Consider the following 16,874-nt stretch of genomic DNA (forward strand, 5'->3'; position numbering starts at 1 on the left):
CAGTCTGGTGAAGAATATGAACTACATAATCACTCTACAACAGTTAAAACAGAAATAGGAAAAGAAAAACAGTACAAATATCTGTTAAAATGATCAGATTAAAGTGACAAAGCAATCATACCTAATCACATCTTAGATTTAACTGAATAACCAGGACCAGATTTTTTTTACTCATATGGTCAGACGGGCTGTTTTCTTATGCTTTTCTAATGTAAATACAGCAACCTTTAACTTTCCATTTCTTCAGCAGCAAATGGAAAGTTGTGCACAGTTGATGGGAAGACGGATGATGGATAAACTGAGGGCAAATTTGCAAGAAACTTTGTAAAAAAAAGTCCAAAAATTTGACATTGAGTCTGGTTTTCACTTTGTGACAGAACATGGACAATAAACGTAGATGCAGAACAATGTAAGGATTTATATATATATATATATATATATATATATAAATGCTGATTAATTTCCCACTTTAAGTTTCAAGTGAAAATCACGTGGCAAGACCTGATTTCTGTCCAGTCTGATAGAGTTTGAGCTGCTTTGCAGGAACTGATAAAAAAAAAAGTCTGATATGCAAAAGACTTGCAGTTACAGTAAAGAGATTCAACAGTGCTTAAAATGCTAGCCAACATTGTGTTTGTATTTCTCCCTCTTCACAAATCACTCAGAAACAATAACAATAAAATCCATTGAAGTTCAACAGGTGTGTGTATTTCTTTTTCAAGCCACTATGAAGTCATACTATGGATTTTTATTCTTTAATATCCAGGTACCCTGCAAAACAGAAAGTCTTCTACTTTCTAGTGAGAATACATTTGTACACTTGAAGACAAAGCTAACTGACAAGTACATTTTCAACATAATAGCAACTTGCCTTAAGTCAATAATTCCTTCATATTGATGAAGAAGTACGAGCTAAAAGTTAAATAATTTGCTAGAATAATACATTGTGACTTATAATATGGGAAAAATGGCTCGATCCACTGGGCGGTTTGTCCATAAAACATACGCACATATAATATACATGCATTAATATAGGTGAGCACAAGACTATTTTTCTAAGAAATATTTGATTAGAGAACAAAGTAAAAGCTCAAACAGTATTTAGTTAATGTTTTGCAAGATATTTGATCTATTAGTTCTACTCAAACTATTTAAGGATCTGTCTGTGAGTAATAAGTAACCAAAGCTAAAATTTTGCTGCTTTTATTGGTGAAAATTCACAGGAAAGTAATTAATACTTGACATTCCTCCTTTTATGCAAGTCTATAAACTTCCATTGATCGCACTTTGCATTTAGGGCTCATAAAGTTTTACCCAAAATGCGTAGCAATTGTTTAGGGCGTTTGCTTTTTTTTTTGTTTTTGAAGAAGTAATCCAGGTCTTAGCCATATTAATAATTTAATCTAAAATCTGAATACCATAGAAAGATAATACTTTACTGAGAAACTCAGAATACCCCAAACCTTTGCTCGTCTTCTAGCCTCTGGTGGAAGATATAAGTATTGCAAGTGGTTAGTGCCAATTCTTGTTTTATTCAAGAGCTCATTTTTCCTTTGCAGATGATTAATGTATTATTCATAAATGCAGCAATTTAACAATACTATTGGCATGGATGTAAGTCAATGTGACCAGACCAATATCACTTAATTTAGCTCTGACTACTAAAATAAGTATATTTTCATAAGAAAATCTTGTCAAATTCGACAGATAAATTTATAATTAATTTATAGTTGTTATAATTTGTAGGTTTCTATGTAAAGATATATGACTTAATATCTCAAGTAGTAGGTTTTTTGTTTAATCAGATGTGTTTCAAGGGTTATCATATCTGTTTTATTTATTTATTTTGTGTTCACATATTTAATACAACAAAATAAATCAGACAAGGATTTACAAAATTAAACGTAATTTATTCGGAATGTTACAATTATGGCTATTTTAAATATAATTAAATGGGTTAACATTGATATATTTAGATAATATGATTAAATATAAGTTAATTTAGAATAAAATACACTAAAATAAATACATTTTTATTCAAATTTGAACTCATTACCATTGTAAATAGTTAATAAATAATATAATGAAAATCATTTAATTTATAGACTTAGGGAAAAGGACGTTGTAGGGGCAGTTAGACCTACTTCCATGATGATCACTGATGCGTCCCGTAGATTAACACATTCTCCCTGGTTTCGCTTCCCTCTGTGAAACGAACCGGAGCGTCTCCTTCAACCAGGCCCCGCCCATCTTATCTAGCGCGTCTAAATCATGCGCTCTGATTGGACAAGCTCGCGTCAATCAAGGTGTTCAGAACAGGTTTGGTTGCGGCGTCGGTTGTTGATGTCGCTGTCAAAAGTCAGGCTGTCCGCCGCACTGAGAGCAGCTAGCAGGTAAGCTCGCCGGTTTTAGACCAGTTTAATGCGATTAGCAGCAACTGACAACTAAATATCCGAATTGTCTTTACACTGCGATTATTAAGGAACTTTAAATCAGAAACGTGGAGGACAGAAGTGTGGTTTCTAGACATTTTTCTACAAAGCGTAGCGCTGGCATGCGCTCGTTATATGATAACAGACTCAGGAAATACGTGAACATCATTGGTGGAGCTGTTTGTTCAACATCCAGACAATGAGCAGCGGTATTTGTATTTGGTCTTCATAGAAAAATGAAGGTCATAGACCCAGGCGGCGTTGTTAACAGCTAAAATCAGCCTTACTGGTTAAACCACCAAACGCAACATTGGAAATCAATTGTGTTTGTACAGGTAGAGCGCTTCTATTCTTAGAAAGGGTGTAACTGTACAGCAAAAGTAGCATCATAATGAAAGTATCTGCTGGAAAAAAAAACAAAAAAAAACTTGTTGCTCCACTTAAATGGTGACAGTGGACTAAATAAATCATTCATGCTGACAGGAATCCGACAGGCGTTCCTGGAGACCACAGAGCTGCTCTAGTAAACACAGGAATGTGGGTTTAACACACATTGTATGTCAGAGATCATAGATATACTCTGATTAATCGTGCTCCTTGTTTTTAGGTAGCGATGCAGTTCCTGGGCCGGCTGCTGGACACCGTCTCCTCCGTGTCGACCCTCTTCACCAACCCTTACCGGGTCAGAGACGTCCAACTGTCTGATTATGGAGGAGGAGGCAAAGTTCGACTGAAGGAGGATGGACGCATGGTCCTGTACAAAAACACACAGTGCCAGTCATGGGACTGTGTGCTCCTGTCCCCTGAAACGCCCACTGTGGCCCTGAGGTCAGTATAGATCGCTGCTGTAGAAAGTTAAAGTCCTCATTTTTCTCAACAGTGGTGGTTTGTTTGTTTTTTATTTATTTTTGGTTACCTTTGACCACCATTGTTAAACACGTCTTTAGTTTTCTCTGTCATGTAGACTAAAACCTGAAAAACAGGTCATGGACATTTTAAGATGACCTCAGCTGCTTCAAAACCCGTAGAGCAAGTTAACGAATATTCTGTCCAATGTGTATTTTCCTAGAGATACTCATGGAATTTATTGTGTGTTTTTCTGAATTTTATAAAGCTACTCCTAAAACGTGAACTGTCTGAGTTTTAAAACGCCAAATATTGTGATATGTAATTATATACAAAACATCCATGAAGTGGTTTGCTAAAATATTCCCCATGCAAACACAATGTTATAAACACAAATCTCATCTCAAAATGGTATCTTATGTTGAGTATTATACATAATCACAATACAATACTTTGACCTTTTTGAATTCTGCACCTCAAATTAAACCAAAACTAAAACTACTACTATAACTAATCAAAGCTAAACTAAAACAAAACAATAGTAACAACTAGCAAACACACCAAAACTATTACAACTCTGTTTTTCTGTCCCTTTTTCTTGTATACCCCTAAATATATTTTTATATTTTTATTTGCTAATTATGTTAAGTCATGCATTATTTTACTTCCCATTTACAGTCACACACTCTGTTATGTTGGTCTATCGCATCAAATCCCATCAAAATAAATAAAAATAAGACGTGAAAATATTCAAAAGCTGCATTTAACCGAGAAAAGAAAAGGTGTTTCTGTCATTCACAGAAATCAGACTGGTTAGATTCACCACATTACTAGAGGGCAAAGTTCCGTTTCTCCTTTCACTTCTTGGCTCACCGCTGCGCCGTCCGCAGGCTGTTTCAGGTGGGGTCAGAGGAGGATGCCATGAACTGGTTCCCCCAGTTCGCCCTCAAGCTGCGACCTTTCTACGAGAGTCTGACCCTGAAGGCCGACACGGTGCAGACCATCGTGGACTGCATCCGCAGCCATCCTGACTGGAGCTCTGCTCACATCGCCGTGGAGACGGGCATGAGAGAGTGCCTCAAACACAACTACGTTCAGAGGTAGCTAACCGAGCACAAAACTGTGAAAATGGCAAAGTAATCAAATGTTATTTGACGCCACAATTTACAGATTTACTCTTCCAAACAGGTTCAGTATACCCAGAAATGCTAAAGATTTGTAAGCTTCCTTCTTTCCAAAGGTAACAGAAGTAATAAACAGTCAGCATGGGCCACTCCAGCTAACAGGCATTCGATGCCAATAAGGATTTAAAACGCCTTGAAAATGTCAAAATCAATGACGAGTTATTGTAAAAGCTTGAAGCCCATTAGCCTCTAATGCATTCACAACACTGCTACTTTCTTCGACTAACTCCTAAATGCCTGTTTTATGCATCATAAAAAAACAATGTAAATTTTCTGTTTGTACTTTTGGAAACTTTCTGTTTAGTTTCCCAAAATTCAAACTAGCAGACTGACAAAGATTCTCGGCATGTTCAAAGCTCTGGTCGTCGGTCTGTGCAGTACGCCGTTAAAACACAAGCCAGCCATGAACCTAAAAGCTCAGCCAGCCGTTGTTTCTCTGTGGATGCAATTGGAACCTCCTGGGAGCCTGTTCTTAACAGCCAGCGTAGCTGTTTAGTAAGTCATTCTCCAATGTTGTGCTTGAAAATGTCAAACCTCCTACAATTTCTGCTCTCAGCCAGATCAACGCGCGGGACACTTCGGGCCAGACGCCTCTGCACCTGGCGTGCGATCGGGGCGACCTGGCGTGCGTGAAGGAGCTGCTGGACGAGAGCCAGGCCCGCACCGACATCAGGGACCAGAAAGGAGAAACCCCCATGCACTACGCCTCCAAGCAGGACTCTCCCGTCATCATCCAGGTGAGACCTGAACGACGCCCAGGTCAAAGGGCGCTTACAGCCCGAAGTGGGGGGGTTGCGCTGATGAGTGATGATTTTTGGTTTTGCTCAGCTATTAAATGTGTTTCAGGAGCAAATACTGAAAAACATCCTGAGGGAGACTCAGAAAAATATTTAAATACAGTTCTTATTTCTTCCGATAAATTAGCTCTTGAAGAGAAATCAGAATTGGCTTAAATCTGCATCAGTGGGTCAACGGTTTAGAAAAACTGAAAATCGGGTTGGGTCTGGCTCTGGCTCCGATATCACAAAAAATAATAATTAAAGAATTCTTTACAACCTATAAATAAGCAATATTCTTTTTTTTTTTTTAAACGTAACTTTCTTGTCCAGGCTCTGTGCTCACGGCTGTGCTCAGGGGTGAACGAGCTCAACAGCAACGGAGAGACGCCGCTCCACGTGGCCTGCCGTCTGGGCCGGGTGGAGTCCGTCAAAGCCCTGCTGGAGGGGGGGGCCAAGTGCGACACCAGGGGCAGCACAGGAAACCCCATCCACACCGCCATGAAATACAGCGAGAAGGGGTGAGTTTACAAGCAGCTATGAAAAGAACAAGCTGGAGCTGCCTGTTTTTTTGTTTTTTTTCCTCCCTGCGCTACAAGAAGCTACATTGTCTCCAGGCAGGAAGTGGCTCTGTTTGTTGTTCCTCTGACCTGCAGACTAAATAAGTCAGTGGAAATCAGTGGTAATGATTCGTTTTGTGCTTTGCAGTAATTGTGTATGAAAAATCATTATAAAACAGCCTTACATACACATGAAACGGTGTTTCAGCTAAAATGAAACTTTGACAAACCTGCTAAAGGTTTGTCAGCGAAGATGCCACAAGCATCAGAAATGATAAATGATTCAGTTTATCTAATGTGAGGTTGTCTCTGCGTTGTGCTTGTTTGTCAGCTGCGTGGAGGAGATCCTCAAAGCGGATCCGTCCCAGCTGCAGGCCGAAGACTGCGTGTACGGAGGGACGCCCCTGCACTGGGCCAAAACCGCCGAGGTACACACTTCTGCACGCTCTCTAACTGTTAACGTTATTAATTACAATGAGCTCCATAATTTACATTCTGATGGTTAATATTGTTTGAAAGGGCAGCTTTGTTTACCGAGACTCAGTGTGGTTCAGCTGTGTGTTCATTTCTGTTTAATGTTTTTGGTTGTCATGTTTTATTTTAGATATTTAAAATAACTTCAAGATTCCATGTTAAATATTCGTAATGAAATTAATGTTTATTAGCAGGGATGCACCGATTAAGATACCGATATCTGAGGTTCAGTATCGGCCAGTACCGATCTGATACAGAAAAACTGAGCTAAAACTTGAAACGTTGCTTTTTTTTTAAGCACAGACATAAATGTACTGAATTACAAATGTATTTGATAACTCTGCACCAGAAAAGCACACTAAAATACACCAGTAGCTTCATGGTGCATTTAAGAGCAAACATGTAAAAACAACACAACTTTAATTTGCTCACTGGTGCAGTTATGATCAGGCACATTGTCACAGATGCCCCATCTAGAATTTTTTTCAATATCAGGACTGTTACAGATATTAATAGTGGATTGGTGTGTTTCTATTCATTTGTCTATGAGAGGGCGAACATGCATTATTATGGCATTACTAATACATCACTTGGAAATGATGTCGAAACGACAATATTATTGTTTATCGCAATAATTACAGGGCCAATTTATCGTCCAGCGAAACGTGTTATTGTGACAGGCCTGTTAGATGACCTGAGCTGATGGCAGGAAGCTACGTTGTTGATTCATTTAAAGCTTTAAATGAACCAACTTCCACATTAAACTTTGAAACTTTAAACTAAACTTAAAATGAAGAAGGAAGGTTGTCCGTTTTGCTTCCTCTCTGCCAGATGTGCCGCCTGCTGCTGGACCGCGGCTGTGAGATAAACTACCTCAGTAAGACCGGCGAGAGCGCCCTCCACGTTCTGACCAAGAAGGGCCGCTTTGAGGCCGCCATGGTGCTGCTGACCCACGGGGCCAACGCCAACCTGAAGGGGCAGGACGGAAACACGGCCCTGCACCTCGCTATGAAGGTGAGGAGATGTCTCATGGACATTTGTAGAGTTTATTGAAATGAATAAATAAATCTTTTAAGTGATGGCGATCTATAATGGCAAAATGATTTTCACAGTGATTTATTATTAAAATTCTTCATATTTAACGTTTTGTTGTCGTTTACTGCATCAGAACTCTAGTTTATTTCTAAAACTATTTTAATTTTTGTCTCTGTTCTGACTAGATGGACCACATGGAGCTGATTAAAGGTTTGATCGTGTTTGGCGCCGATGTTGAGATCCACAACGACCTGGGAGAAACACCGGGGCTGATCGCAGCTCGCACCAGCAAAGGTGGGAGAGATCGAATGTTAAACCGCGACCGCTGCTAGAACGGTTTGTTAAAAAAAAATCTAATAAAGTAAGTTATTATTTCTAAACTAAAACTTAAAAAAGCATGTGTTGCAGTGTAAATAACAGAGATGTGCATGTTTACAAGTGAAAAGGTCCAGGAAAGGCTACATTAAAATTATGTATTTTAAAGTGTAATTTTTGTATTTATTATGAATCTTTAGAGGAATAAAAAGAGTAATTTTTTCCCACAGTTTCATGTAAAACTAACCCTCAGTTTTGTGTTGACAGTCAGTGTGATACTTCAAAGAGTTCATGATGTGATGAGCTACTTAAAAATTAGAGCTTTTAAGTTGCTCATCACATTATTTTTAATCCATGACGCCTTGGTCTGGTCAGAAATTTCAGTTAATTGGACTATTGTTAAATTATTAATTTTTATTTTTTTAAATAAAAACACTCAAAATAAATTGATCTGATAATCCTAAAAAATACACAGAAATCACTATTTTACTCTGAGTTCCTTCGTTTCTCAGTGTGAAAAAAATCTGGTTTGAAGAACCATTTCTGTGGACAGCCAGTGTGTGGAAATTAACTTGCTTATATTTCAAAATAGAACAATTGTAGAGCAGATTCTGTGTAAACATGTCTATGCAAAATACTGAAAAGACATTAAGGACATTAAGGACATTTGAACTGTTAAAATACCAACAGATATGCCAAAAGTTGAAATGCTTACCGAAAGGTTACATCTCTTAGATGATCCACAAATTATTATTATTATTATTATTATTAGTAGTAGTAGTAGTAGTAATAGTAGTATATATTTTTTCAAAGTGGATCTGTTGTTGACATAAAGAAGTTTCCAGTAAAATCTGATTTTGTTGAGAGGAAAATGATGCTTAATTGAGTTTCCTGTGTTTATTGATTTTTTTTTTTTCTGTCGGTTTTTTGAAGATGCATGACGATTGTTAACCGTCTGCACATCTCTCTGCTTACTCTCCTCCCTCCTCTCTGTCTGTTACATATCTCTCTCCCTCTCTCCATCTCTCTCTCTGTCTGTCTGTCTGTCTGTCTGTCCTGTGTTCGTGGCATGCCTGCATGCCCGCCATGTCGGCTTGTGTTTTGTACTAACCTGAAAGGTCCTAATAGAAGGATCCTGCTGGACATGCTGTGTAGTGTAGGAGTCCAGCGCTGCCTTCCTCGCTCCCCCAGCAGCCCTCCTCCTCTTCCTCCTCCTCCAGTCTCAAACAAGACCAAGCCTCGAGCCATAGGTAACTCCAGGAGCTTGAGAAGACCCGTTTGTGGGGGAAACTCTGAAACTTATTTTCATTTCACATCGAGGTCATAAATGTTCACAAAGGGCCCGTTGTGGCAGAAAATATTGATAAAACCTATCAAAAAATTGCAAAAATATGAACAAGTAGCTAACTCTGTATTCATGAGTGCTTGTTAAAATGAAATTATATTGAACATCGTTTTACGTTGATGTAATTTGGCAGTACACAGATAAAACCTGCTTTGATTTGGATGGTAAAACAGTATTTTAGCATAGAGTTGTTAACTTGAAGGTTGTGTTTATGTGGCCCTTTAGATCAGAGGGCCACATGAAAAGCTACGGCGGTCCGGTTTTGGCCCTCAGGCCTTGAGTTTGACACGTGGATTATATAGATCTGTTACATACAGCTGGATCTCTGAAAGCCTTTTTTTCTGTTAGTTATGAGAATTTTCCACTTACAACTAATGAAAAAATGTTTTTTAACATTAGAATATTACAACAGAAAAATAAAAAAATATTACTAAAAAGTAAATTTGGGCTAAGTGAAACTCATATTTACCACAATTCTTAAAGGTTATTTTCAAGTGGTACCTTTAATCTGACAAATGAGCCTCTTACTATTCCACTTTATCGAATATGACTGTATTTACATTAAGGCACTGCTCGCAATTTTTTGAGCGCTCTGAAATTATTTAAACTCATTTATTTCCAGTACAAATGCAGCATCAAGATGGATAATTTGCTATTTTAAAGTGATTCTAAATATATACGTGATGCTTCTTTTTGAATGGCTTCATAGCTTTCAGAAATCCCAGTCTCCTCTTCGCTTCTTTACCATTTTGACAGCGCGTATTTATCAGGTTTTCTCACTGTTTTACAGGGTTTGAGGACATCATGTACGTCGGGGCGGCAATAGGAGCTATTGGCAAATCTGAAGTTGATGGACAAGTGATGGAGAAAAAGAAGTAAGTGTGTAAGAAATATTTGTTGAGAGCGGAAATGTATTTAATTTTCTTAATTCTGGATGATCGGCTAATACTTGCATGAGAAACCGATCATATCCACCTCTGAATATTGGCTACTGAGTCCTTTGTTCTGTTTTGAGTAACTTTTAAAGAAAAATCAGCAGAAGTCAGAACCAGCAGGTCAAATCTTTTCAACATCAGCGTTTGGTCAGAAAACTGCAATCTGTGCATCTATTACTCTGTTACTTTGTTCTAATTTGTGTTGATCTGCTATTTGAGGTTATAAGCTGATGAAATGTGCAAAATTTAAAGGAGTATGAGTGGGAACATTTTTCTAAGTTTACACAATACATTTCCTTCTGTTCTTCTATCTATAATGTTATTGCGTCTTGTCATTTATCTAATTTATTTGTAATTTTCTTTAATGGTTAACAGTATTTAATCCAAATCTGACTGCAGGATAGACAGACTGCTGTGTCTGGACGGTGGTGGTATCAAAGGCCTGGTTCTGATCCAGATGCTGATCGCCCTGGAGAAGGAGGCGGGTCGGCCGACCAGGGAGCTCTTTGACTGGGTCGCTGGGACGAGCACCGGAGGCATCCTGGCTTTAGCAATAATCCACGGTGTGTTTTCGCTTTTCTAACTTGTGTGTGTGTGTGTGCCAGCAGAGCTAAAGGGTTGTGTCCTCTGTGTGAAGGTAAGTCCATGGAGTACCTGCGCTGCCTGTACTTCAGAATGAAGGAGCAGGTGTTCAGAGGGTCCAGGCCGTACGAATCCGCGCCGCTGGAGGACTTCCTGAAGAAAGAGTTTGGAGAGAACACAAAGATGACGGACATCAGATTCCCAAGGTTTACATCACATTGTGTCATTAAAAGGAACATTTCAAAACAAGTACTAGAAATAATAAAAAGTTGTTGTAAAGCAACAAGTGATAAAATGCTTAAATTCACCAGAATAGCTATTACAGACATGATAAATGTGTTGGTACTTCCTCCATCTTAAATAACACATAAATATCCCAGAAAGAAGTTCAAGTTCACAAATTAATGATATCACTTTTTCTGAATTAACACAAATCAGATTTTGTTTTATTAATTCAGATGAATTTTTTATTTAAAAAAAACAAAAAAACTGATTTTAATCCCATAAATTTTAGTGATAGTCAGCATGCATTATGGGAAATTTGAGTTTGTCTTTTTACTTTCGTCATTAGCGGTATCCATGGAGATGACTATGACTTAACATGTGACAGATCTGTCACTGTCAGATCCTAAAACTTAAATATGTTTTGATGGTTTTCTTTTATGTTTCCATAATTTGCATGATCAGCAGACAGGTTGATCCAAACTACGACACCAAACTACCCACAGCAAGTTTGCTCTCTTTAATAAGGCTGAATGCCTCAAAGGATTCTGTGATGCTAACTATAGTTAGTATTAACATAACAGTCATTAAATAAAAAGAATCCAAATAAATATCAGTAAATTTGTTCATACTTTATTTGTAAAACAAACAACAAATTATCTCAGCATAATTTTGCTCGCTTACTTAGTCATGCACTAAAAGTACAAAGGGAAATTCAATCATTATAAGGAATATTGCTCAACTCAGTTCTTAGAGATCTGTTCTCATAATTGAATAAATCATCTTCTCCTCTACCAGCATCTTAGCCGTCCTTTCTCCATTTCTCCATTTTCCGTTTTCTGTCCGTCCATCCAGGGTCATGGTGACCAGCGTTCTGGCCGACAGACATCCAGGTGAGCTCCATATCTTCAGGAACTATGACCCTCCGTCTGTCCGCAGAGAGCCCTCCTACACCACCACCGCCACCTTCAAGCCTCTCACCGTCCCACAAGGTACCCACCGGACATTATATGTAGCTTACCGCACTCATTTTATATATGTGGACCTTTAGCACCACTAGATGGCGACAAAGTCAGCAGTTCTCCCACATATTCTTTTTTTTCCCCCCATGTCATTTTTCTAAATGAATGAAGAAATGCAGTTGTGCTGTTTGAGTGGCAGCCATGTTGTTGTTGCAGGGTGGGAGGATGAGGATGTGTTGATAGTAGGATACACAGATGAGCCGCCCAGAAAGCGTAGGAAGGTGACAGATGAAGGTGTGTAGGACAAAGTCGAGTCATGAAATCGTTCAAAACGAAAAGACTAAAATATCTTGAAATGTTCCTCATTTCGGTCTTAATATTAGATTAGGCATCTCTTTTTTTTCATATCTGTAAATTAAAGTGGTGTTACTAACATGACGTCTGTGAAGAAGTTTATATTCTTAAACATGCAGGAAGCTGAAGCTGCTTTTAATGAAGTGGCTTAAATGAAACTGCTGCCATCAGGTTGTTCAAGCCGTCCTATAAAATGGTGATATGTATCTGGAAAATGTACAATACCACCCCTTTAAGTATTTTGAGATAAATCTAATGAAGAATGAGCATAATCTTAAGAGATTTAACAGTTTTGCTTTGTCTTATTTTTTGTAGTAGATCAGACTTCTGAATTTATTTTGGAAAAAGTAACTCAAACACCATAAACCCACTGAACTCACTCACGTTCTTTGTCAGATTGGGATTAATTCATGTGAATTAAAAACAAATAAAAAAGAAATATTGTAAAATAGCATGGAAGAAAAACGTTATGGTAAGACCTCAAAATCACAGCAGAAACCTAAATGAATCTTGCTTTAGTCATGTGCTGGCCCTTTCTGAGCTCATCTGTTTTCCCAGAGCAAACCTTAAACCTAAAAGCATCAAACGTCTTTGCCTTGACATAATCTGTGTCTTTACGTCAGAACAACTCGTATGGAGAGCCGCCCGCTCCAGCGGCGCCGCACCCACCTACTTCCGACCAATGGGCCGCTTCCTGGATGGAGGGCTGTTGGCCAATAACCCGACGCTAGATGCCATGGCAGAAATCCATCAGTTCAACAAGTCATTAAAAACTGAGGTAGCAGATTTGCATGCTTTGCGTTGTTGACTCATCCGTAAAGCTGCACTGAGCTGTTCTACAGATCTGTTTTTTTTTTTTCTTTCTCAGGGTCGTGAAGCAAACGTCAAGAAACTGGGCATAGTTGTTTCTCTTGGAACAGGTGGGTCAAACGGAAAACTACAGCTGATGTGACTGAAAGAGCAGCTTGTGAAAGTTTAAGTCATTTACATCCGTCATACACAACTGCAAATGCAGTTTTAAATGCAAAATATTTGGTTTAGTTATCTGCCTTTGTGTGCACCTAGTGTGGGGTCTAATTGTCATGTCGTATGCTCAGAGACTTATTACCTGCAAATACATTTCTATGAAATACAACTTGCTTTCAGTTCCGTTTTCACACGAACAACAGTCAGGGGTTTTGTGGTTTCTGGGTGAACTCACTGGCGATGTCGTATCTGTCCAGGCAAACCTCCACAGGAAGTGGTGACCTCCGTGGACGTTTTCCGACCCTCCAACCCCCTGGAGCTGGCCAAGACGTTCGTAGGCGCCAAGGAGCTGGGCAAAATGTTGGTGGACTGTGTGAGTGGACCACTCTTATCTTATGCCGAGCTGTAGACATTTCTCATCTTATATCTTTGCTCCTGATTCATAACCAAAGCGTTCTGCACCGTCTGGTTTGTCTTAAATTCAAAACCTGCCTGGATGCCCAGTGTACAGACTCTGATGGCTGCGCCGTGGACCGGGCCAGAGCCTGGTGTGAGATGATCGACACCATCTACCACAGGTCAGCTGATCGTCAACATGCCACTTTCTTTGCTATATCCTGATTTTGCAGCTTTCTGACACTTCCCCATTTTTTCAACTAAATCACATCTCTTTTTCTCAAAACCCCGGTTGGACATTTTTGCAACTTTTCACGTGTACAACAGCTGAATAAAATGGATAATTAACCTTCTGAGGATGCAGTGAACTTCTACAGAATCCAACAAATGACCAAATATTTGACTAGTGTCTAACGAAGATAAATGGTAAAGGTCCTGTATTTTCTTGCTCCACAATCAACTGAATGGTTGTGACACTGAATGAAGAGTTGAAAACATCCCATCAGTAACACGGTCCTGATCCTCTGGGGATTCAGCTGCCGGTAACCTGCAGCGACTACGAACTAGCCGCTAGCGAATTTGGCATAATTCAAAGAAACAATTAAATATTTTGTTCAGCAGATAATAAATCATGTTGAAAATGGTGAACAACTGTTTGGCTTTAAAGCACTGAAGGGATTTTTTAGGTGAATCCATAGATTGGCACATTCCTCTGGTTCCGCAATCAGCAGCAGGTTCTGAAAGCACGCAGCGCCCAAAACCTCAACTCTTTGAAGTTAAAGCACTAAGCCATTCGATATGGGCTGCTGGTGGCTTTGTGTCTTTGCTAAGGCTCATTAACAATTTTTTTCATCTCATGTACTCAACTAAATTTTACTTGATTAAAAGATGATTGTCAAATACTTGTTAAATTAGGAAATAGGATACAGAATTAGAGCTAGTCTGCTGTGGTGTCGTGTAGGTGAACCGAGTCTGATGAGAAAATGTCCAAAAAAGACTTTAGAAACTTCAGAGATGACCAAGTTGAAAAAAGTGTCCTATAAATATCTCTTGTGCAAACTTCCTTTAGGTTTGCAGTATCAGTATGAGTTGATTTGTACAAGTGACCAGAATTAATTGAGCATATGACAGGAAGAAACGTTTCTTTTTAACAGTCTGATTTTAGGGAAAATGCCTAAGTTAAACATTGTTGCATCTAAAAATTTGATTGCTCCTGATACTTAAAGGTATTATACTTTTAAACTAGTTTGCCAAGTACTGCAGTAATTAATGAATTTGTATGTTTCGTTGTGCAGACTGAGCCCCCAGCTGTCTCAGGAGGTGATGCTGGACGAAGTGAGCGACGAGGTTCTGGTGAACATGCTGTGGGAAACGCAGATGTATCTGTTTGAGAAACGGGAAGTGCTCCAATCCCTGGCGAAAACGCTGCTGTGAGACTGACGGGAGAAAGAGACGACGGAGAGGGACCACAGATAGAAACCTATGAATATTTAACAAGCTACAAGAACAACCACTGTTCTAAGGGAACCAACGATTCTTGGTGCTTCCTGAAGGGTCTGTGCAAGAACAAACCACTGAAACGTTCGACTGAAATAAGTGTGAAAAGAAGTTTTAAACCTGACAGAAATCTGACACTGAAAGTAACTTGGCATGAATCTATGAAGAGGAGAGACGAGTAGCACTGACCTTATAACTGACCGTGTTTTCTTTCTTTACCAGGTTCACAGTTTTTATATAAACTACTAAGAGTTTACATAAAAACTTCTCCGGTTTTTATATAAACCGGAGAAAAACTTCCCCAGTATAAAAACTTTCCACAGATATAAAAACACGTATCTCTATTGTAAGTGTTTTTACCTCTTACAATGGAGGAAGTGGTTAAAAACAGAATCGGACACAGAAACCGTCAGCGGCTGCTGCCGCTTCCTTCTCTTGAAGACAAACGGTTCAAGCGACGTTTTCATTTACCCTCACATATCAAAACACTCATATTTACAAAACCACTGGAGTTACAGAGGTTTTGTTTCTGTGTCGGCGTTGTCTAAACTAACCACCTGAAACCGCTGAAGGTTATTTTCATTACCCATGTAGGGCAGCTGTGAAGACTCACCAGCTCTGCCTTACATGTCCGTAATGTTTTCTTTCCACATATCATCCTTTGTATTCATTTATAGGTAATTAATATTGTATTATTTAGATGCACTCCTACACTCCTTACTGCCTATTTCCAAGTGTTTTGTCTCCATAATGTGAACTGGAAACTTTTGCAGAGACTTAAATGTAACAGATCATGTGACCTGCTGCTACTTGCAAACATAACAAAGGCAAATAATGATTTTGTATTGTTTTTTTTTTCTATCACATATTGAGGTGTTTACTTATGGTAATAAATTTTATTACTACTGGCATAAGATATGTTTCTGTTTTGTTGTTACAGTTTATTGCAATTTTTGATCCCAACAGACTGTCGGTTCTTGAAAGAACACACGCATATACACACACACACACACACACACACAGAAAACAAAAAATCAACTTATAAAAACGTGGTCAGTGCAACCACATATTAAATAAATTAATTGGACAAAGACTAATGTTTTAACATCTTTATTACTCTTGGCTATGATGATTTTTTTGACTAACAGCTAATTAAAAACAACATTTTGGATTACATCAGACTAATAAAAAATAAACTCTTTAAAAACATGTGGGTTTTATAAAAAACTTCCTAAAGGTTATTTTTATAAATGTACTTTTAATCTGACAAATGACTCCTCACAATGTGTATTGTAATTCATTGAATATGAATGTAAATTATGTATCTAAAAGCAAATGTCAGCGCAGCACAACCAGAATAAATGGAGAAGGAATTTAAGAGTTCCAGTATTTAACCCAACTAATTACATCGAGACATGATCAAAATCCCCTAGTTCAGGGTTGCTAATGTTGCAAAGATTATTTTAAATAATAATGAAATATGCTAAAAAATGAATTCCTTTTTAAATCTAATTTATAAAATTACTTTACACTTTCCCTCCTAAAACAATACACGTTTCTGAACAAAAAGATCTGAAACTCATATTTTCAATAACTTTACCTAAAAAAATATTCCTTTATAACATTAAGAAAACGGCAAACTTAAGAACTACACAAAATAAACTTCTGCAACATGTTGATGCCTCAGTTTTGGTTTCAAAATCAGATAAAAATATTTCCAGATTAGTGGTCAGGTGTGTGATGAAAGCACGTGTCAACAGCATATTGAAATTAGTTTTTATCTTCTTTAGTTCGCCTTGAAAAGTTTTAGTCACCTTGTTTTTTTGTTGTTAGTGTGACAGAGAGTTCTAATGAAAAAGTCTCTGGTTTCACTTCCTCAAAAAGTATCTTATGCCAAGTAAGTGTTTTCATCAGTGCACTGGGTCTGAAGAGTTACTGGGTAAATGCTGACCAGTTGTTAAAATAAACAAGATTTAAAAAATAGACACAAATG

General features: G+C 38.2%; 1 protein-coding gene across 3 annotated transcripts; it reads left to right on the forward strand.

Moving 5' to 3' along the window:
* The first annotated feature begins 2,138 nt into the window (after window positions 1-2,138).
* pla2g6 (phospholipase A2, group VI (cytosolic, calcium-independent)) lies at window positions 2,139-15,795 on the forward strand. Of its 3 annotated transcripts, XM_008428700.3 has the most exons (19): window positions 2,140-2,393; window positions 2,916-2,969; window positions 3,040-3,260; window positions 4,169-4,378; window positions 5,019-5,199; window positions 5,572-5,759; window positions 6,130-6,226; window positions 7,104-7,286; window positions 7,493-7,601; window positions 8,741-8,872; window positions 9,758-9,842; window positions 10,302-10,465; window positions 10,540-10,690; window positions 11,562-11,698; window positions 12,646-12,800; window positions 12,891-12,942; window positions 13,246-13,361; window positions 13,493-13,566; window positions 14,680-15,795. In XM_008428700.3, exons 3-19 carry the CDS (start codon window positions 3,046-3,048, stop codon window positions 14,816-14,818), a joined length of 2,388 nt encoding a protein of 795 aa, XP_008426922.1. In that variant the 5' UTR covers window positions 2,140-2,393; window positions 2,916-2,969; window positions 3,040-3,045; the 3' UTR covers window positions 14,819-15,795. The 3 variants fall into 3 exon arrangements, with proteins under 3 accessions (XP_008427002.1, XP_008426922.1, XP_008426842.1); XM_008428620.3 differs by lacking the exon at window positions 2,916-2,969; XM_008428780.3 differs by lacking the exons at window positions 2,916-2,969; window positions 8,741-8,872 and having other exon boundaries at window positions 2,139-2,393.
* Window positions 15,796-16,874: the final 1,079 nt, after the last annotated feature.

Source organism: Poecilia reticulata, chromosome 1, assembly GCF_904066995.2.
Source record: "Poecilia reticulata chromosome 1, P_reticulata-male-v2, whole genome shotgun sequence".
NCBI lineage: Eukaryota > Metazoa > Chordata > Actinopteri > Cyprinodontiformes > Poeciliidae > Poecilia > Poecilia reticulata.

Bases quoted from the DNA above. Each gene is read 5' to 3' on its own strand.
- pla2g6 (XM_008428700.3), top strand. From the start codon at position 3,046: ATGCAGTTCCTGGGCCGGCTGCTGGACACCGTCTCCTCCGTGTCGACC. The intron at 10,691-11,561 runs GTTTACATCACA...CCGTCCATCCAG, and splicing joins ACGGACATCAGATTCCCAAG to GGTCATGGTGACCAGCGTTC. The intron at 11,699-12,645 runs GTACCCACCGGA...TCTTTACGTCAG, and splicing joins GCCTCTCACCGTCCCACAAG to AACAACTCGTATGGAGAGCC.